The sequence below is a fragment of the Nerophis ophidion genome, linkage group LG06 (assembly GCF_033978795.1).
Source record: "Nerophis ophidion isolate RoL-2023_Sa linkage group LG06, RoL_Noph_v1.0, whole genome shotgun sequence".
NCBI classification, from domain to species: domain Eukaryota; kingdom Metazoa; phylum Chordata; class Actinopteri; order Syngnathiformes; family Syngnathidae; genus Nerophis; species Nerophis ophidion.
This window is the reverse complement of record NC_084616.1, coordinates 60678958-60703640: the sequence shown is the minus strand read 5'-3', so window position 1 is coordinate 60703640 and position 24683 is coordinate 60678958. Positions and strand designations below refer to the sequence as shown.

The 24683-nt window shown below is 40.8% G+C and overlaps 1 protein-coding gene across 2 annotated transcripts in view; it reads left to right on the top strand.

The window, feature by feature from the left end:
- Positions 1 to 23896, top strand: part of b4galt3 (UDP-Gal:betaGlcNAc beta 1,4- galactosyltransferase, polypeptide 3) — a 29297-nt gene extending 5401 nt beyond the window's left edge. Inside the window, exons 2-7 of one of the 2 annotated variants that reach the window (XM_061904459.1) lie at positions 6879 to 7390; positions 7471 to 7706; positions 10109 to 10299; positions 14640 to 14762; positions 22262 to 22366; positions 22447 to 23896. In XM_061904459.1, coding sequence (XP_061760443.1) covers positions 7108 to 7390; positions 7471 to 7706; positions 10109 to 10299; positions 14640 to 14762; positions 22262 to 22366; positions 22447 to 22876 — 1368 coding nt within the window. In that variant the 5' untranslated portion in view covers positions 6879 to 7107 and the 3' untranslated portion in view covers positions 22877 to 23896. The remainder of the gene's footprint in view (positions 1 to 6878; positions 7391 to 7470; positions 7707 to 10108; positions 10300 to 14639; positions 14763 to 22261; positions 22367 to 22446) is intronic. The other variant, XM_061904460.1, reaches the window with a different exon arrangement.
- The last annotated feature ends 787 nt before the right edge of the window (positions 23897 to 24683 follow it).

The following is a 24683-nucleotide window of genomic DNA, read 5'->3' as shown; positions in this document are numbered from 1 at the left end:
TACACTTTAAGGTATACTGTAAACACATATTTTATTTGTAAAACAAGCATTATTCAACTTCGAATTCTTAAAATTAAGCATCCTCGGGATGTTGCAGAATCTTTAAATAAAGATTTTCTTTGCGGGGACTCTGCCATTTCAATAGTTATTTTTCTTAGTTTTAACATTTTTAACCCATCCATCTTCTTCCGCTTATCCGAGGTGTGGGTCACGGGGAGAGCAGCCTAAGCAGGGAACCACTCCCCAGCTACTTCGTCCAGATCTTACTGGGGGATCCCGAGGCGTTCCCATGCCATTTTTGAACTAGAATAGACAAAATAAAATTGTTTATGCTAAATTTAAGATTATGGCGTAAAGTCAAGGCAGCACGTTGGAAGAGGGGTTAGTGCATTTCCTTCACAATACGAAGGTCCTGAGTTCAATCCCGGGCTCGGGGTCTTTCTGTGTGGAGTTTGCATGTTCTCCCCGTGACTGCGTGGGTTCCCTATGGCTTCCTCCCACCTCCAAAGACATGCACCTGGGGATAGGTTGATTGGCAACACTAAAATGGTCCCCAGTGTGTGAATGTGAGTGTGAATGTTGTCTATCTGTGTTGGCCCTGCAATGAGGTGGCGACTTGTCCAGGGTGTACACTGCCTTCCGCCTGAATGCAGCTGAGATAGGCTCCAGCACCCCACCGCGACCCAGAAAGGGAAGAGTGGTAGAGAAAAGGATGGCTGAATGGAATCATTATTCAACTTGGAATTCTTCAATTAAGCATCCTCGGGATGTTGCAGAATCTTTAAACAAGATTTTCAATGTGGGGAAAATCCAAATATCCTATTTCAATATTTATTAATTTTTCATCTTTGAACTAGAATAGACAAAATAGAATTGTTTATGCTAAATTTAAGATGATGGTGTAAATTCAAAGACTAAAAATAAGGAAGCTTTTATAACTAGGGACATATCTAGAAATACAATCTACGCAGTTAACAAATCCAGAAAAAGCATTATTGGTGATTTCTCGAACGATTTTAGTTTGACTACAGTTAGAAATATGTTTTATTTGTATTATTCCATAATGTACTTCAAATAGTTTCAAGTTTATTGTTCTTAGGTCAATGGTCAACAAACAAGCAGCTGTACATTCATAGATTGAAAAATGAAAATCAAAATGTTGCAGACTGAAAGGGTTTAGGCTGAAGTAGAAAACTTATAGCGCCTAACCCTATAAACAATGTCAAGTACGAAATTAACTTCCGAAAATTATGAAATGTCCTTTGCACGGTATTTTTTGAATACACATTATACACAACATGAACTTAGTTCAATTATACACACAATAAAGGCATGTGAAATATAATTGCACACGTATTAAACCTTTGCACCAATTATATAATATATATACTAACAATTATACTTCTATTATTATTTATATCCCGCGTTTAATTTTTTATAAACATTAATCATAGTATTAACCAAAATGTTGATTTAAGAGTGATATATATCTTTTAAGACATTGGTCTTAAAGTGTTTTTTAAAAGAGTGCAGACATTCACCAAGGGCAAACCGACAAAATATTACCATTATCACATTGATATACACGAGTCAATAGTGACGGAAAGAGTGACAGGTTAATATTAAAACTTTGATTTGTGCACCTTTATCAGGGTCTTCATCGAAAATAAATAATCTCTTTCTATGTCCATGCTATATATATATAGAGTACCTACAAAAAGTTGAAACAAACTAATGAAGAAGTGGTGGAAAATGTTGTATTTTTTGTTTGTGCCAAGGAAGGTAACAACTACATTTGGTATGCCAGCACCATGTGAAAACTCCGATACAGGGAAGACAGCCCAGAACTGTGCACAGAGAGTATGGACAAGTCAGTTTTCAAACCATCCCCTAAATCAGGGGTAGGGAACCTATGGCTCTAGAGCCAGACGTGGATCTTTTGATGACTGCATCTGGCTCTCAGATAAATCTTAGCTGACATTGCTTAACACAATAAGTAATTAATAATTCAGCTGGTAATCACAGTGTTAAAAATAACGTTTAAATTACAAAACATTCTCATGCATTTTGATCCAACCATCCGTTTTCTCTCGCACCTGTCCAAGATGTCGCATTAGTGGTAAATAGTATTATATTTAATACTGGTTAGCTTTGGAATAACAATGTTATTAAAAAGCATAAGAGACTTATTATACTCCAAAAATGTTGGTCTTACTTAAAAATGCACGCATTTAGTTGTATTCAGTGTTAAAAAATATTACATGGCTCTCACGGAAATACATTTTGAAAAATTTGGCTTTCATGGCTCTCTCAGCCAAAAAGGTTCCTGACCCCTGTCCTAAATGATGGGTCAAAAGTCATCCATCCATCCATTTTCTACCGCTTATTCCTGTCAGGGTGGCGGGGGGCAATGGTGCCTATCTCAGCTACAATCGGGCGGAAGGCGGTGTACACCCTGGAGAAGTCGCCTCCTCGTCGCAGGGCCAACACAGATAGACAGACAACATTCACACACGAGGGCCAATTTAGTGTTGCCAATCAACCTATTCCCAGGTGCATGTTTTTGGAGGTGGGAGGAAGCCGGTGTACCTGGAGGGAACCCAAGCAGTCACGGGGAGGATATGCAAACTCAACTCTTGTGATTTTAGAACACCATGTTGGGTACCAACATTGAGCTGGCGCTTTGCGGGCACAGCACTTTCTCATTGGACATGTTTTTTAATTGACGAGTTTTATTGCCCCTTTCGGCAGCATGAGGCTGCTCCACTCGCAAACACTTCGGGAAGCATTGGCGTCACTTTCTCCATAACCCAGGATAAAGAAACATGAAAAGTGAAGGTTCGGCGATAACAGAAATTGGCGATTTCTGACCTTCTTGACCATAGCTTGTAAACAATGTACTACCATAGACTCCGAACATGTTTAACCTACGTTCTTGGCAGAATCCATCCATCCATCTATTTTCTACCACTTGTTTCCTCAGAACCTCTCTTTATCAAATATTTTCATTGCAGGACTCCTGTTGTTGCAATTCAATTCTTGCCAAACGGTTTTAAGCTCTCATTGAAAGTATTATGTAAATGAATTAAAATGTTCTACAGTCAAAGTATGGTAGTGGTAGGGTCCTATTCCGGGGTTGCCGGAGTTCTGCCGACACTGGGAAATGCAGCTCATGAATGCATTTATGTATTGTGACATTCAGAGGCAGCAATGTACAAACCCCGTTTCCGTATGAGTTGGGAAATTGTGTTTAATCAATCAATCAATCAATGTTTACTTATATAGCCCTAAATCACTAGTGTCTCAAAGGGCTGCACAAACCACAACACGAACCACTACGAAATCCTCGGTAGGCCCACATAAGGGCAAGGAAAACTCACACCCAGTGGGACGTCGGTGACAATGATGACTATGAGAACCTTGGAGAGGAGGAAAGCAATGGATGACGAACGGATCTAACATGATATTGTGAAAGTTCAATCCATAATGGATCCAACACAGTCGCGAGAGTCCAGTTCAAAGCGGATCCAACACAGCAGCAAGAGTCCCGTTCACAGCGGAGCCAGCAGGAAACCATCCCAAGCGGAGGCGGATCAGCAGCGCAGAGATGCAGTACATGGCCACCGGATCGGACCGGACCCCGTCCACAAGGGAGAGTGGGACATAGGAAAAAAAGAAAAGAAACGGCAGATCAACTGGTCTAAAAAGGGAGTCTATTTAAAGGCTAGAGTATACAAATGAGTTTTAAGGTGAGACTTAAATGCTTCTACTGAGGTGGCATCTCGAACTGTTACCGGGAGGGCATTCCAGAGTACTGGAGCCCGAACGGAAAACGCTCTATAGCCCGCAGACTTTTTTTGGGCTTTGGGAATCACTAATAAGCCGCAGTCCTTTGAACGCAGATTTCTTGCCGGGACATAATGTACAATACAATCGGCAAGATAGGATGGAGCTAGACCGTGTAGTATTTTATACGTAAGTAGTAAAACCTTAAAGTCACATCTTAAGTGCACAGGAAGCCAGTGCAGGTGAGCCAGTACAGGCGTAATGTGATCAAACTTTCTTGTTCTTGTCAAAAGTCTAGCAGCCGCATTTTGTACCAACTGTAATCTTTTAATGCTAGACATGGGGAGACCCGAAAATAATATGTTACAGTAGTCGAGGCGAGACGTAACAAACGCATGGATAATGATCTCAGCGTCTTTAGTGGACAGAATGGAGCGAATTTTAGCGATATTACGGAGATGAAAGAAGGCCGTTTTAGTAACGCTTTTATTGTGTGACTGAAAGGAGAGAGTTGGGTCAAAGATAATACCCAGATTCTTTACCGTGTCGCCATGTTTAATTGTTTGGTTGTCAAATGTTAGAGTTGTATTACTAAATAGAGGTCGGTGTCTAGCAGGACCGATAATCAGCATTTCCGTTTTTTTGGCGTTGAGTTGCAAAAAGTTAGCGGACATCCATTGTTTAATTTTATTAAGACACACCTCCAGCTGACTACAATCCGGCATGTTGGTCAGCTTTAGGGGCATGTAGAGTTGGGTGTCATCAGCATAACAGTGAAAGCAAACACCGTATTTGCGTATGATGTCACCTAGCGGCAGCATGTAGATGCTGAAGAGTGCTGGGCCAAGGACCGAACCCTGGGGAACTCAACACGTTACCTTAACGTAGTCCGAGGTCACATTGTTATGAGAGACGCACTGCGTCCTATCAGTAAGATAAGAGTTAAACCAAGACAGGGCTAAGTCTGACATACCAATTCGTGTTTTGATACGTTCTAATAAAATATTATGATCGACGGTATCGAAAGCAGCGCTAAGATCGAGGAGCAGCAACATAGATGTAAATATAAACGGAATACAATTATTTGCAAATCCTTTTCAACCCATATTCAATGGAATGCACTACAAAGACAAGATATTTGATGTTCAAACTCATAAACTATATTTTTTTGTGCAAATAATAATTAACTTAGAATTTCATGGCTGCAACACATGCCAAAGTAGTTGGGAAAGGACATGTTCACCACTGTGTTACATCACCTTTTCTTTTAACAACACTCAATAAACGTTTGGGAACTGAGGAAACTAATTGTTGAAGCTTCGAAAGTGGAATTCTTTCCTAATCTTATTTTATGTAGAGCTTCAGTCGTTCAACAGTCTGGGGTCTCTGCTGTCGTATTTTACGCTTCATAATGCGCCACACATTTTCTATGGGAGACAGGTCTGGACTGCAGGCAGGCCAGGAAAGTATCCACACTCTTTTTTTACAAAGCCACGCTGTTTTAAGACTTGTCTTGCTGAAATAAGCAGGGGTGTTCATGATAACGTTGCTTGAATGACAACATATGTTGCTCCAAAACCTGTATGGATCTTTCAGCATTAATGGTGCCTTCACAGATGTGTAAGTTACCCATGCCTTGGGCACTAATACACCCCCATACCATCACAGATGCTGGCTATTGAACTTTGCGCCTATAACAATCCGAATGGTTATTTTCCTCTTTGTTCTGGAGGACACCACGTCCTCTGTTTCCAAATATAATTTGAAATGTGGACTCGTCAGACCACAGAACATTTTTCCACTTTGCATCAGTCTATCTTAGGTGAGCTCGGGCCCAGCTAAGCCGGCGGCGTTTCAGGATATTGTTGATAAATAGGTTTGGCTTTCATTGTAGAGTTTTTACTTGCACTTACAGATGTAGCGACCAACTGTAGTTACTGATAGTGGTTTTATGAAGTGGTCCTGAGCCCATGTGGTGATATCCTTTACACACTGGTGTCGGTTTTTGATGCAGTACCGCCTGAAGGATCAAAAGTCTGTAATATCATCGCTTACGTGCAGTGATTTCTCCAGATTCTCTGAACTTTTTGATGATTTTACGGACCGTAGATGGTTAAATCCCTAAATTCCTTGCAATAGCTCGTTGAGAAATGTTGTTCTATAACTGTTCGACAATTTGCTTACAAAGTGGTGACCCTCACCCCTTCTTTGTTCGTGAATTACTTAGCATTTCATTGAAGCTGCTTTTATACCCAATCATGGCACCCAACTGTTCCCAATTAGCCTGCACACCTGTGGGATGTTCCATATAAGTGTTTGATGAGCATTCCTCAACTTTATCAGTATGTATTGCCACCTTTCCCAACTTCTTTGTCATGTGTTGCTGGCATCAAATTCTAAAGTTAATGATTATTTGCAAAAAAAAAAATGTTTATCAGTTTGAACATCAAATATGTTGTCTTTGTAGCATATTCAACTGAATATGGATTGAAAATGATTTTCAAATCATTGTATTCCGTTTATATTTACATCTAACACAATTCCCCAACTCATATGGAAACGGGGTTTGTAGATGATTAACCACAAGATGGCGATGCATACAGTTGAATAAGGATAACAATGCAATTTTTTAACACAATATTTTCGAAGATACGCCAGACTACTTTAAACTCCAGTCCTCCGGTCCACTCTTTTGAATCATCCAACAAAAAGGCCCTGAATAATGTCCAGTCCTTGTTTTTATCGTTTTTAGCCCTTCCGTTCTGTCTTTTTTTGAGATCCGGATTTGTTTATTGATATTGTATTCTGATTCTCTTTGTTTTTTGGGGTTCTTTGATTACGTTAAAATCCAGATGCAGACCTGCTTCCTTAAGTGTCCCTAATCTTTTGCCTCATACACATAAAAATTATCTATACTTAAGATAATTATCATAAAAGTATGATTTATCATAATAAACACAGTGCAAAAATGACAAAATAACTTGACCATGTATCCACATTAATATTTAGCCTTGACAGCAGTCTGTTCTTTGCTGAGTGTGTTTATTTAACGTGTCTTGTCAATGTCTTCTTTGTCGTTGCTGTGATCACAGGTGATGGCAGTGCAGACTGAGCTTCACCATGACGACCAGCTGTTACTGATGATGATCGTCTACCTTGTGCTCACCTGAGTTTTTACCCTGTGCTGCCCCGCCCTCCCTTCTTCTATCCTATTCTCGTTCATTTCCTGCCACCCCCTTCATCTTGCTCCACCCCATCACTGCTCCCACCCCGCTTCACCTGTTTGGACGCTCACTTTCTCACCATTTGAACTTATTTATTATGGCATGTTTGGGGCGTTCTCTGGACTCACCGTGCACATTGGCTTTGCTGGTGGGCTTCCAGTTTGCCTTTGTGCTCTACTTCTCCCTCGGGGGCTTCAAAGGCTTGGTATCCGTGCTAGTTCACACCACAGAGTCTGAGTTTGATTACTCACGTCCCCACGACGTCTACACCAACCTCAGTTATCTGAGAGCGCCACCTCCCCAGCCACTGAACTCTGGCACTGGACCCCCGGCAACCGGACCGCCGCTACCAGATTGTCAAGTTATCTCTCCACTGCTGGGTGAGGGAGTGAATATAAGAATTTTGGTGTGAAAGTCCAACTAGATGAAAATATTACTAAGACCTCTCCTCTTCCAACAGTCGGACCTGTCTCCGTACATTTTTCCTCGCCTCTGACGCTAGAGGAGATCAGACAGAAGAACCCATTGGTACTGCCAGGCGGACGCTACGGTCCACCGGACTGTGAACCTCGACACCACACTGCCATTGTGGTACCATACCGGAACCGGCAGACTCACCTCCGTGCCCTCCTCTACCACCTTCATCCTTTCTTGCAGAGGCAACAGATCCACTACAGCATCTACATAGTGCAGCAGGTCTGGAGGTTCATCACAGATAACTAGGGGTGTAACGGTACACAAACATTTCGGTTCTGTACGTACCTCGGTTCAGAGGTCACAATTCGGTTAATTTTCGGTACAGTAAGAAAACAACAAAATATACATGTTTTGATTATTTATTGAACAAATTTGCTAAATTTTCCACCAGAAATATTTTTCTTAGTGGAATATTTGATGTGAAGTAATGGGAACCTTGGATAGGTCAATAATTCATAATAACATTGATTTTGATTCAATATTATGTTTTGAGCAATGACAGTTTCAAACAAAAAAAACAGCTTTGTTTTATTAGTCAAAGTTGCAACTTTTTCTAAATTACATTTAGCCTCTAAGCTTTTTCATTTCACTTTTGTTTATGTTTTTATTTTATTTTAATAGTATGTTTAGAATGTGCCGGGGGCCTTTAAAACATTAGCTGTGGGCCGCAAATGGCCTCCGGGACACAGTTTTGACACCCTTGCTATAGATAATAAAAAATAAAATCTGATAAATCTATTAGTAAAAAGCAGAGCCTGGCGACGCATGCGCGTTTATCATAACTCTCTCGCTCTCTCTGTCTCTGCCCATCCCTCACGAAAGTTGGTGCGTGCAGCACTTTTGTTGTTGTTTTTAACCCCTTTCTAACCCTGAACGTACATTGAAAATACACGCAACCCTAAGTTAAAATGCCGGACATTTGAGGCATTTAAGAAGCTTCACCTGGACAGCTCCACAAAGAGGACATATCTCTTGAAAAGAGGAGGTGTGGTCAGTCTATCAAAACCCAGTCGTTGCTAGCATGCTGTGTGTGTTGTTTTTTTGATTGATTGAAACTTTTATTAGTAGATTGCACAGTTCAGTACATATTCCGTAAAATTGACTACTAAATGGTAACACCCGAATAAGTTTTTCAACTTGTTTAAGTCGGGGTCCACGTAAATCAATTCATGGTGCCTCGGTGTGCATTGTTTACAAAACGTGCGGTGCGCTACTTAATATGTCCGTGTCGTTCGGTACACCTCCGAACCGAACCGAAACCCCCGTACTGAAACGGTTCAATACAAATACATGTACCGTTACACCCCTACAGATAACTGTTTATTAAAGGCCTACTGAAACCCACTACTACCGACCACGTAGTCTGATAGTTTATATATCAATGATGAAATATTAACATTGCAACACATGCCAATACGGCCTTTTTAGTTTACTAAATTACAATTTTAAATTTCCCGCTGAGTTTTTTGTTGAAAACGTCGCGGAATGATGACGCGTATGATGACGCGTGCTTGTGACGTTATCGGTTGGAGGAGACATATTAGCCCAGCACCACTTACTGCTAAAAGTCGTCTCTTTTCATCGCATAATTACACAGTCATTTGGACATCTGTCTTGCTGAATCTTTTGCAATTTGTTCAATTAATAATGGAGACTATAAATAAGAATGCTCTGGGTGGAAAGCGGTGGATTGCAGCTGCCTTTAGCACCGAGACACAGCCGGTGTTTCTTTGTTTGTTGTGAAGCTTTAACACCGAGCGGACAAGCGAACATGTTTCTGTACGTCAACCAGCATGTTTTTGGATGGGAAAATTGTGATATTAAGTCGGCTCTTACCGGAGACATCAGTGGATTACTGGACCCCCTCCTGCAGCAGCTGTGAGCTTGGCCCCTTCATGGCTTCCATCAAAGACACTGGCGTTCACCGCAGCCATCCGACTTTGAGGTATGACTTTACAATCTCACTAAAACACTATTAAAACAATAAGCAGATAAGGGATCTTCCAGAATTATCCTATAAAATGTGTCTAATTACATCTGAAACGCTCACACTGCTGCCGCCCGGAGCGTCGCTTTTTTTTTTTTTTTTTGTGCTTCAGTCTAACTTTCCTTATCCACAAATCTTTCATCCTCGCTCAAATTAATGGGTAAATCGTCGCTTTCTCGGTCCGAATAGCTTTTGCTGCTTGAGGCTATGATTATAAACAATGTGAGGATGTGAGGAGCCCTCACACCGGTGACGTCACGCGCACATCGTCTGCTACTTCCGGTAAAGGAAAGGCTTTTTTATTAACGACCAAAAGTTGCGAACTTTATCGTCGATGTACGCTACTAAATCCTTTCAGCAAAAATATGGCAATATCGCGAAATGATTAAGTATGACACATAGAATGGACCTGCTATCCCCGTTTAAATAAGAATATCTCATTTCAGTAGGCCTTTAACACGTCATTTACAGACTTCAATAAAATGATGCTCTGGTGTAGACATGTTAAAGAGTTGTAGTAACTGGTCTAGTGGTTCTAAGCCTACATAATTCCCTAGAGTACTTGAGTCCCACTTGTTTCTCATTGAGTATGTTTACTTTCTTCCTCTTTTTGAAAATATTTTGTACATTGCAGTGGGGGAACAGCACTTTCAACCGAGCCAAGCTGCTGAATGTCGGGGTGCGGGAAGCCCTCCGAGATGAAGACTGGAGCTGCATCTTCCTCCATGATGTTGACCTGCTGCCCGAGAACGACCACAACACCTACACCTGCCACAAGCAGTTTCCCACACATTTGTCTGTGGCCATGGACAAGTTCAGATACAGGTCGTGACCCACTAGTGTGTGTGCAAGTGTGTGTGTGTGACATTTTTTTCTCACTGAACTTCTTTAGTTGGAAACCAAAAGTTAAGCAGCGTATTCAGTAAGGAGAGTCTTTAAATAGTCTTTAATTCGATTCAGATGAGTCTAATTCGACTATCAACCCCTCTTCTCACCAATCATCTGATATTTAACCCTCCTTCTCTCTCCGTGGGAGGGAGTAAAAGGGGAACATTATCACCAGACCTATGTAAGCGTCAATATATACCTTGATGTTGCAGAAAAAAGACTATATATTTTTTTAACCGATTTCCGAACTCTAAATGGGTGAATTTTGGTGAATTAAACGCCTTTCTATTATTTGCTCTCGGACCGATGACGTCACAATGTAACGTCACCTAGGTAGTCAACCGCCATTTTCTCAAACACACTATAAACATCGAGTCAAATCAGCTCTGTTATTTTCGGTTTTTTTGACGGTTTCCTGTACCTTGGAGACATCATGCCTCGTCGGTGTGTTGTCGGAGGGTGTAACAACACGATCAGGGACGCATTCAAGTTGATTTACGTAGAATGTGCATCGATTAGCACGGCATCCTAATCAATGCTAACATGCTATTTAGGCTAGCTGTATGTACATTTGTAGCTATATTTGCATCCAGCCTTTCCCTCCATCCACATTTAATGCCAAACAAACTCATACTAATCGATGGATTTAAGTTGCTCCGGTGTCACAAGATGCAAAAGTCCCGATCGTTTGGTCTGTACATTTTACCGGCGATGCTAAGGCAGACATGGCACAGAGATGTATGGATACCCTGCAGATGCATTTCCAACGATAAACTCAACAAAATCACAAAGGTGAGTTTTGTTGAGATAGGTGCCAGCGCCCCCCGCAACCCCAAAAGGGAATAAGCGGTAGAAAATGGATGGATGGATGGAGTTTTGTTGATGTTATTGACTTATGTGCTAATCAGACATATTTGGTCGCGGCATGACTGCCAGCTAATCGATGCTAACATGCTATTTAGGCTAGCTGTATGTACATTTTGTAGCTATATTTGCATCCAGCGTTTCCCTCCACCCACATTTAATGCCAAACAAACACTTACCAATCGACGTATTTAAGTTGCTCCAGTGTCACAAGATGCGAAAGTCCCGATCGTTTGGTCTGCATATTTTACCGGCGATGCTAAGGTAGACATGGCCGAATAGCGTCAATAGCTATTCTCTTAATAGCTTCAGTTTCTTCTTGAATTTCGTTTTCGCTCTCTGCCTCCATACTCCAACCATCCGTTTCAATACATGCGTAATCTGTTGAATCGCTTAAGCCGCTGAAATCGGAGTCTGAATCCGAGCTAATGTCGCTATATCTTGCTGTACTATCCGCCTCACGCCTGGATAGCATGTATATCACTGGATGACGTCACCGGAAAATGGACGATGGCTTCACAGATAGCGAAAACCAGGCACTTTAAAGCCTTTTTTCGGAATATTCTATGATGGGTAAAATTTTGAAAAAAATTCGGAAAATAAAATAAGCCACTGGGAACTGATTTTTATTGGTTTTAACCCTTCTGAAATTGTGATAATCGTCCCCTTTAAGGAACATGCTGAAGCCCCCACGTACAGGAGGTTGTATTGGAGGATGGACGATTGCGTTCATAGTTAGTAAAAGACTCTTGTGTGCTGACAAATAGTTTTTAGAGAGTACAAGATCTTTCAATCTGCTTACAATTTTGGCTGTCACTAGAAAGCGATCGCTGCTTCCAGTCGCTGCTGGCTGGTATGACATCACATGTTAAAAACAGCTGGACGTGTGTTTGAGCCTTCCACTTCTCTTCTATAGAGACTACTTGCATGTCCACAATAATATTTTGCCTATAGTGCTGGTAAGGTGTTTCTAAATAGGGGATCGGGCTTGTCGGGACGCGTCACAGTCAGACACGGTCATTCGCCGGAAATGAGTACACTGCAAAAACTGAATTCTAAGTAAGATTAAATATACCCAATAAGGCTGATATTTGCTTATTTTCTGTCTGATAAGATAATTATTCCCACTAAGCAAATTTTATGTTGGAGTATTTTACTTGTTTTAAGGGTTTTGGTCCTTGATGATTTCAGGAAGATATTACAGCTTGTTGCTGAGATTTTATTGAGTAAAACAAACTTGAAACTAGAATATCAACTGTTGCAAAGCTGTTTAATCAACACTCACAAGTATAAAACTACTTTTTTTAAATAATAATTTCTTACTTCAAGCATGAAAAAAAAATCATGATGCCGAGCGCATATTATTATGTCAAGTAATTGGCACTAGCATTTACTTATTTTAAGAATATTTTTCAACATATTGAGCAACAAGGTCTCTTTTTTTTTCTACCAAGAAAAGTGCACTTGTTATTAGTGAGAAGATACTTATTTTAAGGTATTTTTGGGTTCATTGAGGTTAGCTAATTTTACTTGTTTTGGAAAGTCTTGACAGGCCAAATGTTCTTGTTCTATTGGCAGATAATTTTGCTTATTTATTTATTTTTTTAACACTGACTTTTTGCAGTGTACCCATGCCGCCTTGCAGGGAGGTGTAGCGCTTTTTGCTGGTACAGGTAATGGTCGTTCAGCACAGCCTCCTTAATGCACAAGCTTCTCTCGGTAAACACTGAGGGCCCCCAATTTTGACGGTGGAATGCAATGATTGGTATTCATAGCGTATAATCACAGACAGCTCCGCTTTGTTTAGCGATTGTGTACTCTCTCTTTCTCTCTCTCTCGGCTGTTTTTTACTGAGCTAAAAGCAAAGGCAATCTCTCGAGTCGCCAGCACTATTCTTGAGGTTGACTGGCCTCCGTTACACTTGCACAAATGTTCAGATACAGAAAATTAGTTGCGACTTTTACGTCTTTTATTTAGTCAAGTTTGATGTCTTGTCGCACTCAAAATACACTACGGTCATCAAACTGTTTATTTGTCTTAAAAACAGCGCCATATATTAAACTATTGGCAAAATCTAACAAATCAGATTAAACTATGACAATTCTTTAGTTGGAGACAACCCTAATATCTCGTCAAATAGTTAACTATTTTCCACCAAGATGACTGTGCTATTTACATTTGCAAAAGCCTTGCTATGAAGTGGTATCATTTTTAGTGTTAAGTTTAATAAGTAAGTTAGGGTTACACTAACTAAATAGTAGTACAGTAGAACTCATACTTGCCAACCCTACCGGATTTTCCGGGAGACTCCCGAAATTCAGCGAAAACCTCCCGGGACAAATTTTCTCCCGAAATTCAGGCGGAGCTGGAGGCCACGCCCCCTCCACCTCAATGCGTACCCGAGTGACTTTTCGACAGCCGGTTTTCACGTCCGCTTTCCCACAATATAAACAGAGTGCCTGCCTAATGACGTTATAACTGTATAATGATCAAGGGCGAGTTCTTGGTTTCTTATGTGGGTTTATTGTTAGGCAGTCTCATTAATATCCTCCCAGCGCGGCAACAACACACAACAACAGCAGTCACGTTTACGTCTACCGTACAGCAGTTCGTCTGCCGTGAACAGCATTGTTCTGACACTCTTAAACAGGACAATACTGCCATCTACTGTGCATGCATATGTGACAATAACATCTATGCCTTTTAGAGCAGTGGTTCTCAACCTTTTTTCAGTAATGCATCCCCTGTAAACATTTTTTTTTTATTCAAGTACACCCTAATCAGAGCAAAGCATTTTTGGTTGAAAAAAAAAAAGATAAAGAAGTAAAATACAGCACTATGTCATCAGTTTCTGATTTATTAAATTGTATAACAGTGCAAAATATAGCTCATTTGTAGTGGTCTTTCTTGAACTATTTGGAAAAAAACATATAAAGATAACTAAAAACTTGTTGAAAAATAAATAAGTGATTCAATTATAAATAAAGATTTTTACACATACTGTGATGAGGTGGCGGCTTGTCCAGGGTGTACACCGCTTTCCGCTCGATTGTAGCTGAGATAGGCACCAGCGCCCCCGGCAACCCCAAAGGGACTAAGCGGTAGCAAATGGATGGATGGATAGCTGTAAATATACTCATCCCCTCTTAACCACGCCCCCAACCCCGCCCCTCGCCCAACCCCTAACCACACCCCCCATCCCCCACCTCCCGAAATCGGAGGTCTCAAAGTTGGCAAGTATGGTAGAACTTAAATTATGCACTTAAAAAATGTACCACATAGGTTTAATTACCGGGTTCAACAACAACATATAACTTTTTTTAGACTCACAATAAAAACAGGATTGTTTATGTATATGTGATACTGTCCTGATATGTTATAATCAAAAAATGTTGACAATGTGACCTTTCTAGGCTTCCCTACCAACAATATTTTGGTGGGGTGTCTGCAGTGACCCCAGACCAGTATATGAAAATGAATGGCTTCCCTAACCAGTACTGGGGATGGGGGGGAGAGGACGATGATATCGCTGCAAGGTAACAACTTTGAATGAGTTCATTTGAATCATATTTAATTCATTTATTCACACATCTCTTAATTCATTCATATTTTTAGTCATATGTTTCTGTTTGTACTTTCACTACTGCATGTTTTTATTTTCATTCTTATTCTTCTCCCATCATCACATCACCTCCCATTGCTGTGGTATTGCCATGTGTCTTTTGGAGTGGGCTCAGTGAGTATGTACGCATGGGCTGAGCTGAATGTTGCATCATTTCTTTCTTCGCCCTGCTCTCTGTGCCTTCCACACTGAATGCATCACATCCAAACATGAAGGGGTGAGTAGAGATGGGATTTATGGCTATTTAAATTGAGCTGGATCTTTAGGAGCTGTTCCTTTCAAAAAGCCGTTCAAAAGACTAGTTAAGTTGTTATATATATATATATATATTTTTTTTTTTTAACAAAGGAAACAATCACTGGAAGCAGTTATAAGATAAGCTGTGAATCAGAATAATTTACATTTATAAATATATTACTGTGTTGGTGGGAATTATTCTGATGTATTGTTTATAATTATATTTTTGTCGTGTTTACAATGTATAGATTGCACCATGTCACCATGCTTTGACCGTAACATCACTATTTTGAATTTTCCCTTCCTAAAAAACAAGAACATTATAACAATACTGAAAAAAAAAAAAAAAGTAAGGATAGGTTGATTGGCAACACTAAATTGGCCCTAGTGTGTGAATGTGAGTGTGAATGTTGTCTGTCTATCTGTGTTGGCCCTGCGATGAGGTGGCGACTTGTCCGAGGTGTATAATGCCTTCCGTCCGATTGTAGCTGAGATAGGCCCCAGCGACCCCAAAAGGGAATAAGCGGTAGAAAAAGGGATGGATGGAAAATGTAAACAAAAAGTATGAATAAAAACTAGGACATGATAAAAATATGAATACAAAGTAGAACTACCCTTCATGGTGTGTGTGCGCTCGAACTACTTCAAAACATTTAAGCAGCAAACTGAATACAAAAAATATAAATAAATAAATGAATAAAAAAACAAATACAAATAAGATGAATAAAAAAGTGAATCCAAATGCTGTTATATTTTGTAGTCCAGTTGCCAGTCGGGTGACATTGTATCCCAAATAAATGGCTGGCAGCTGCAAATCAATTCTCATCGTTATCTTAAAGGGGAACATTATCACAATTTCAGAAGGGTTAAAACTCAATACAAATCAGTTCCCAGTAGCTTATTTTATTTTTCGAAGTTTTTTTCAAAATTTTACCCATCATAGAATATCCCCGAAAAAAAGTCTTTAAAGTGCCTGATTTTCGCTGTCTGTGAAGCCACCGCCCATTTTCCTGTGACGTCATCCAGTGATATACATGCTATCTAGATGGATAGCACAGCAAGATATAGCAACATTAGCTTGGATTCAGACTCGGATTTCAGCGGCTTAAGCGATTCAACAGATTACGCATGGATTGAAATGGATGTTTGGAGTATAGAGGCAGATAGCGAAAACGAAATTGAAGAAGAAACTGAAGCTATTGAGCGAATAGCTATTGACGCTATTCGGCCATGTCTGCCTTAGCATTGCCGGTAAAATGTGCAGACCAAACGTTCAGGACTTTCGCATCTTGTGACACTGTAGCAACTTAAATCCGTTGATTGGTAAGTGTTTGTTTGGCATTAAATGTGGGTGGAGGGAAACGCCGGATTCAAATATAGCTACAAATGTACATACAGCTAGCCTAAATTGCATGTTAGCATCGATTAGCTGGCAGTCATGCCGCGACCAAATATGTCTGATTAGCACATAAGTCAATAACCTCAACAAAACTCACCTTTGTGATTTCGTTGACTTTATCGTTGGAAATGCATCTGCAGGATATCCATACATCTCTGTGCCATGTCTGCCTTAGCATCGCCTAAATAGCATGTTAGCATCAATTAGCATGCCGTGCTAATCGATGCACACTCTACGTAAATCAACTTGAATCCGTCTCTGATCGTGTTGTTACACCCTCCGACAACACACCGACGAGGCATGATGTCTCCAAGGTACGGAAAACCGTCGAAAAAATGGAAAACAACAGTGTTGATTTGACTCGATGTTTATAACGTGTCTGAGAAAATGGCGGTTGACTACCGAGAGCAAATAATAGAAAGGCGTTTAATTCTCCAAAATTCACCCATTTAGAGTTTGGAAATCGGTTTAAAAAAATTTGTATTTTTTCTGCAACATCAAGGTATATATTGACGCTTGCATAGGTCTGGTGATAATTTTCCCCTTTAAAGGAGACTTTCAAAAGACCCCATTCGTTCGTGAATGTCACATTTCTCCTGGTGGGCAGGCGAGTGCAGCTAAGAGTCAGCCAGCCCAAGATCACATTGTAAAACTCAAGGCAGTCAGTAGAGAGCAGAAGTGGACATTATCTGCATAATGACACAAATGATCCCCTGATTAACCATTTTAAACAACCAAGTTGGGAGGTTGTGGAAACAAACCCCACAATTCACACCAAAAGCTACCGAAAAAAAAAACTGCCTTTAAGATGACCGATGACGAGTTCAAAGTACATTTAGCACACTTCCTTGGTGGTATTGGTAAAGCTTTGGTGTAAATTTTGGTCCACAGACACTTTTATAACCCGTTTTTTGGGTTTGTTGTGTCTTGGAGGCGGTTTTCCAGATTGTAAATGAAACCATGCGTCTCTTTCTCCAAAAGAATCTGAATGTATCCATCCATCCATTTTCCTACCGCTTGTCCCTCTTGGAGTAGCGGGGGGCAAAGACGTGTACGTACCTATCAAGAAACATGCAAACTCCAAACACTGGAATCGAACCCAGGACCTTCCTTGCTGTGAGGCATGAGCATGAGCTCTACCGTGCTGCCAGTGTATGAATATCTTGAAATCGTCGCCGCTATTTTTTTTTTTTTTTTCAAACACGGTCGAAAATAAACCGAGATTTACCCATTCACAACATTAGGTACACACACTCCCATCAATTCAGACCGGAGTAAAATACAGCTGCTAAAATTTTGCAGCATTTATGTCACTGCATGTCACATATCGGTGTTATTGTAAATAATACTTTATTATTTAATTAAATTCAATAATATGTCAATACATTTAATTACTTTATCCTACCTTGTATTTGTATTTCCTCATAGCCTGAAGGAGTTTGACTTATGTCCAAATAAGGACGTCCACCTCGTGGTGACGTCATTGCGGAGCCAGACTGCAAAGCCCCCGCGAACACAGGCATCCAAAACTGTGTGCAAGCTCACGTTAAATGCATGAACCTGATGTTCTGACGCTTTGGCGTTGTTTAAAGGCCTACTGAAACCCACTACTACCTGCCACGCAGTCTGATAGTTTATATATCAATGATGAAATATTAACATTGCAACACATGCCAATACGTCCTTTTTAGTTTACTAAATTGCAATTTTAAATTTTCTTGAAAACATCGCGTAATGATGACATGTACGCTTGACGTCACGGGCTGTTAGGGAATATGAGCGCTGTGCACACACACAGCTAAAAGTCGTCTGCTTTAACGGCATAATTACACAGTATTTTGGACATCTGTGTTGCTGAATCCTTTGCAATTTGTTCAATTAATATTGGAGAAGTCAAAGTAGAAAGATGGAGTTGGGAAGCTTTAGCTTTTAGCCACACAAACACACGGTGGTTCCTTGTTTAAAATTCACGGAGGTGAAACTTTACTATGGATCACAGCGAACATGGATCCCAACCGAATGTCAACCAGCAGGTTTCGGTGAGAAAATTCTGCTTAAAAACTCGCTTCTTACCGGATATCAGCTGAGCTTGCCCCGTCCATATAGCTGCCGTCGACTTCCCTGAGACACTGCGCGTCAACACACTCGTGGACGTACACCTCCGACTATCAGGTACTGTTAAATTCACTAAAACACTAGCAACACAATAGAAAGATAAGGGATTTCCCAGAATTATCCTAGTAAATCTGTCTAAAAACATATGAATCCGTCCCAATGCAATCGCGTTTTTTTTTTTAACTTTTATTATTTTATTTTTTTTCTAGTCTGTCGCTACCAATACCCTCAAACACAAATCTTTCCTCCTCGCTCAAATTAATGGGGAAATTGTCGTTTTCTCGGTCCGAATAGCTGTTTTTGTTGGAGGCTCCCATTAAAAACAATGTGAATATGTGAGGAGCCATCAACATGTGACGTCATCGTCTGTGACTTCCGGTAGAGGCAGGGTTTTTCTCTTAGCACCGAAAGTTGCGAACTTTATCGTGGATGTTCTCTACTAAATCATTTCAGCAAAAATATGGCAATATCGCGAAATGATCAAGTATGACACATAGAATGGACCTGCTATCCCCGTTTGAATAAGAAAATCTTATTTCAGTAGGCCTCTAACACAAGTATCCATGTCCAATGTTTGTAGCAACGGCAATGACTTTTACTAGTAACGAGTAATCTAATTATTACTTTTGAGTGTGAATGTTGTCTGTCCATCCGTGTTGGCCCTGCGATGAGGTGGCGACTTGTCCAGGGTATACCCCGCTTTCTGCACGACTGCAGCTGAGATAGGCTCCAGCACCTCCCGCGATCCCAAAAGGAGAACAAGTGGTAGAAAATGGATGGATGGATGGAAGGTCCGTTACAATGTCGTTAGCCGTAGCTTGATGAAACGTGCCACGCTACTTTTGACGTGGTTTTATGTCAACAACAAGACAGCCTTATAAGTGCAGCAAGATCATTGCAGGAAATATATTTTTACTAGTAAAAGCAACAGGCAGCACCGCACTAAAAGGAACTTGATATTAAATAGGAAGAGGAACCTTCCCACTGTGACACAACAGACAACAACATAGGCACACGAACACAATGGGAATATTGAACAACTAATCTATGATTGAAGTGTCAAAACTAGCCATCCAAAATATACTCCGTTTGTTGACAAGAAGATATGACAGCCATCGAAGCACATTCGAGCTATTTATTAATCAGAGGTAACATAATTCGGTGAAAATATTCAAAAGAGCTGGCGTCAAAGTGTGCTGCTCATTGTTACAGATAAAAAACATAGCTCCTTTGAAACCCTTGACAACATTACAGGCCCTGCCTTTTTAAAGGGGTACATTATCACCAGACCTATGTAAGCGTCAATATATACCTTGATGTTGCAGAAAAAAGACCATATATTTTTTCAACCGATTTCCGAACTCTAAATGGGTGAATTTTGGAGAATTAAACGCCTTTCTATTATTTGCTCTCGGACCGATGACGTCACAACGTGACGTCACCTAGGTAGTCAACCGCCATTTTCTCAAACACGTTATAAACATCGAGTCAAATCAGTTCTGTTATTTTCCGTATTTTCAACTGTTTTCCATACCTTGGAGACATCATGCCTCGTCCGTGTGTTGTCGGAGGGTGTAACAACACGATCAGCGACGGATTCAAGTTGATTTACGTAGCATGTGCATCGATTAGCACGGCATGTTAATCGATGCTAACATGCTATTTAGGCTAGCTGTATGTACATTTGTAGCTATATTTGCATCCAGCCTTTCCCTCCACCCGCATTTAATGCCAAACAAACACTTACCAATTGACGGATTTAAGTTGCTCCGGTGTCACAAGATGCGAAAGTCCCGATCGTTTGGTCTGCACATTTTACCGGCGATGCTGAGGCAGACATGGCCAAATAGCGTCAATAGCTATTCGCTCAATAGCTTCAAATTTTTCTTCAATTTAGTTTTCGCTATCTGCTTCCTTAATCTGTTGAATCGCTTAAGCCGCTGAAATACGAGTCTGAATCCGAGGTAATGTCGCTATATTTTGCTGCGCTATCCGCTTGGATAGCATGTATATCACTGGATGACGTCACAGGAAAATGGACGGTGGCTTCACAGATAGCGAAAATCAGGCACTTTAAAGCCTTTTTTCGGGATATTCCACAATGGGTAAAATTTTGAAAAAAAATTCGAAAAATAAAATAAGCCACTGGGAACTTATTTCTATTTGTTTTAACCCTTCTGAAATTGTGATAATGTTCCCCTTTAAAAGCATGGACTCTGCACACTGTGGTCTTATATGAAGCATTTCTCAAATGCATTTGCCAGAAATTTAAAGTATTTTTTTAAGAAAAGTATAATTTAATTTAAAGAGTAATTCTGTTAGTAATTCAATTACTTTTTAATAAAGTAACGAGTAACTATAATAAGTTACTTTTTATAAGTAACATTTCAGAACACATTGCAATGATCCATCCATCCATCCAATCATTTCTACCGCTTATTCCCTTTGGGGTCACGGGGGGCGCTAGTGCCTATCTCAGCTACAATCGGGCAGAAGGCGGCGTACACCCTGGACAAGTCGCCACCTCATTGCAGGGCCAACACATTCACACACTAGGGCCAATTTAGTGTTGCCAATCAACCTATCCCCAGGTGCATGTCTTTGGCGGTGGGAGGCAGCCGGAGTACCCGCAGGGAACCCACGCAGTCACGGGGAGAACATGCAAACTCCACACAGAAAGATCCCGAGCCCGGGATTGAACCCAGGACTACTCAGGACCTTCGTATTGTGAGGCAGACACACTAACCCCTTTTCAACCGTGCTGCCCACATTGCAATAATATATTTATATAAATATTGTGACTTGCTTTTGCAGGGACACTCTAAAAAGTAACAAGACATGCGTGCATTGAATGTTTGTGATGAGAACTTTTGTAAAACTGACATTGTCAGTCCTGCTCCATAGTGCAAATCCCTGGGCATCAGTTCAATAATTTGCATGCAGTTTTGCGCGTGACTGACCGATGTGTTACCTTTTTTTTTAATATACGGAGCCATGCTTGATAAACATAAATCAGCAGATTGCCACACGAGAAAGCATACTTGACAATGGAAAGGAAACTTCATCCTAAACAGGATGTCCACTTATCCGAAATGAGAGACTTTATCAATCAATCAATGATTATTTATATAGCCCTAAATCACTAGTGTCTCAAAGGGCTGCACAAACCACAACACAAACCACAACGACATCCTCGGTAGGCCCACATAAGGGCAAGGAAAACTCACACCCAGTGGGACGTCGGTGACAATGATGACTATGAGAAACCTTGGAGAGGACCGCATATGTGGGCAAACCGCCGCCGCCTCTAGGGTAACCGAAAGCAATGGATGTCGAGCGGGGGTAACATGATACTGTGAAAGTTCAATCCATAGTGGACTAGTTTTATACAGCGCTTTTCTGGTTTCAAATTGCTTCACAGAGAAGTGAGAACCCATCATTCATTCACTCCACATTCACACCTGATGGTGGTAAGCTACATTTGTAGCCACACCTGCTCGGGGGTAGACTTAGTAGAGATGGGGAGTTTTTATGAGAGTACAGTGCATATTGTGATATTGGTACCATAGCATTTGTAGCACCTTTTTCTGTTTGTTGTTGTTGTTCTCTTTGATTGTTTTCCATTGATGTACTGCTCTTTTTTTTCTTGACTGTTCATACAGAGTGCGTCTGTCTGGCATGAAGATTGTCCGCCCCCCAGTGGCCATCGGCCATTACAAAATGATCAAGCACAGAGGAGACCGAGGCAATGAGCAAAACCCACACAGGTACAATTTGCACGCACAATTTGTGTCTGAACCATAAAACCTGACCAGTCTTTAGTCGTAAACTGCATTTACCATTTTAGATTCGACCTTCTAAAAAGGACCAGACTTAACTGGCGCTCCGACGGCCTCAACTCTTTGACTTATGAGCTCCTTTCCAAAGAGTTGGAGCCACTCTACACAAACCTCACTGTTGACATTGGAGAAGACTCTCATCAACATCGGTGGAAAAATACCAACTCTGTGCAAAATGGTAGTGCCTCCAAGACCGCAGCCAAGGATAACCAGGAGACAGAAACAGCAGCGAGCAAAGAGTCCGTAGTGGGAAAAAGTAGCCTCTCCAAAACCAGACCCAAGGACAATCAGGAGACAAAAACATTAGTGAGCAAAGAGTCTGTGGTGGTAAATGTCTCTGTGAGCAGACTCGAACGCGTGAAGACAGAACCTATTCGGACAAAGGCAACAAATGAAACGGCACAAGAGAATACAAATGTGCATACGCCTCACCTGTAAAACTAAAGAGATTCAAAAATGGTGGATTTAGTGGTAAAAGAAAGTTATCTCAGCTCTGCAGTTTTCCAGGCATTGATAGGGATCCAAGTGGTTTTCAGGATGCTTTTTGAAAGTAGGGTTGGGAAAATTAAGAGAATGACTGCATTGTGCAGCATGCTCTGGAAGAAACTAGTGCCTTGTCTCTTTTAAAGCGCTTTTATAAACTGCTACCAACCTGAGATCCCTTTGACTTCTACTGCCTTGTGGCAACTGTTAGAAAGCAGGGAGGTGTTGACTTGAACAGTTGGTTCTAGAATTCCTGTTTTTATATCGATGTGCATTATGATCACTAGAGATTATATTTATATAGAGAAATGTCTTTATTTGTTTACTACTTTTTGGTTCAGTCTGGTGCCTCTTTTTCAATTTTAGTTTCTAGACAATCAAACCATAGGGGAACAGAACTTTATTATTCATTACTAGTGAGGTAATATAACACCTATTTGAATGTCTGTCAGATAATCATACACTCAGCATGATGCAGTATGTGCTATTGAGTATACTCCCGTTATATGGGCAGAGCAATGCTTCTTTATATTAACTGTGGTGTTATTGACTTTCGGGGTATGCCAGATAATATTAAAGGCTCATCACTACTGCCCATACCTAATATCTAGAGTCAGAATGTTGCTATAGTGATATAAAAGCACTGTGTATAAATTTTAAGCATATTCATAAAAGACATCTCAGTATATTCTTGTCCAGAAGCCTCTTATGTATGAATGAACATCTTTTTGTCTTCATTCATTCGTCGTGACAAGAAGTAAACAACCCATTTACAAAGATATTGTAACCACTTTACTCAGCGGACAGATATGTTATTTATTTTATAACGCAGCCATTTTGAATGTATCTTTGCAGAAGGGGATGTATTTGTGTTTGAATGAATTGAATTATAGCTTGCTGGATGTATTCCTGCTGGTGATCAAAGCCCTGACTAACTAGAGGTTTGCTTATGTATTAAAACGCGTGCAAACTTAATAGACCAAAGTTGTTTTTTAAACGTTATTTCAATGAAGTGCATTTTTACAGAAGTGAGGGGATTCTTGTAACAACACATAGAACATAAGGCAAGGATCTGCGGTGTATATCAACGAGCATCTGACCAAGAAAACATTGGACAGCATGGGAAGCACGGATCCTGAGCTCCATGGACAAGAAACTTCAAGGCTTTTATACAACTGAATGGCTCTTCACTGGAGCAAGCAAAAGTGATACTATTAAGCAGACCCAGCTGAAGAAAAAGTTTTAAGGGCGGCATTAATTTTCTTCAGGGGGAGGCCCCAGACAAAAAATTATTCCCGCCGTGGGAGTGCGCACGCCTGTAAAAGCTGCAATGCTGGGGCTTTGTTTGTGCACAACTGATTACTACATTTAAAGTCACCCCTTTGTGGTGAGTAGACTCCGATGGTGGGGAAGGATGCCAGTCAGAACTGAAAGGCCCAAGCGCATTGTGACAGTCTGCTGGGAACCTCTCACAGAGTCGCCTGCCAGAGAGAGTTTCAATTCCTACCCCCAGAGGAACTTTTAACATGTCACGAGGGAGGCACTGGACATTTGAGTCAGAGTAAACCATGTTCCGTGCCTCTATTGGTTGGAGCCTGTTGTGGCGGCAATCCCAGAATGGTGAGAGATGCCGTCAAGCTGAGAGGAGTTCGATCGAATCCTTTTGGCTCCTGGAACTCCTGAGGCAGCAGACAGTTACTGACAGACCAATCGGTGTGCAGCATAGGCGGTCGCAGAGGCAAAAACTCGGACATGGGAAGAG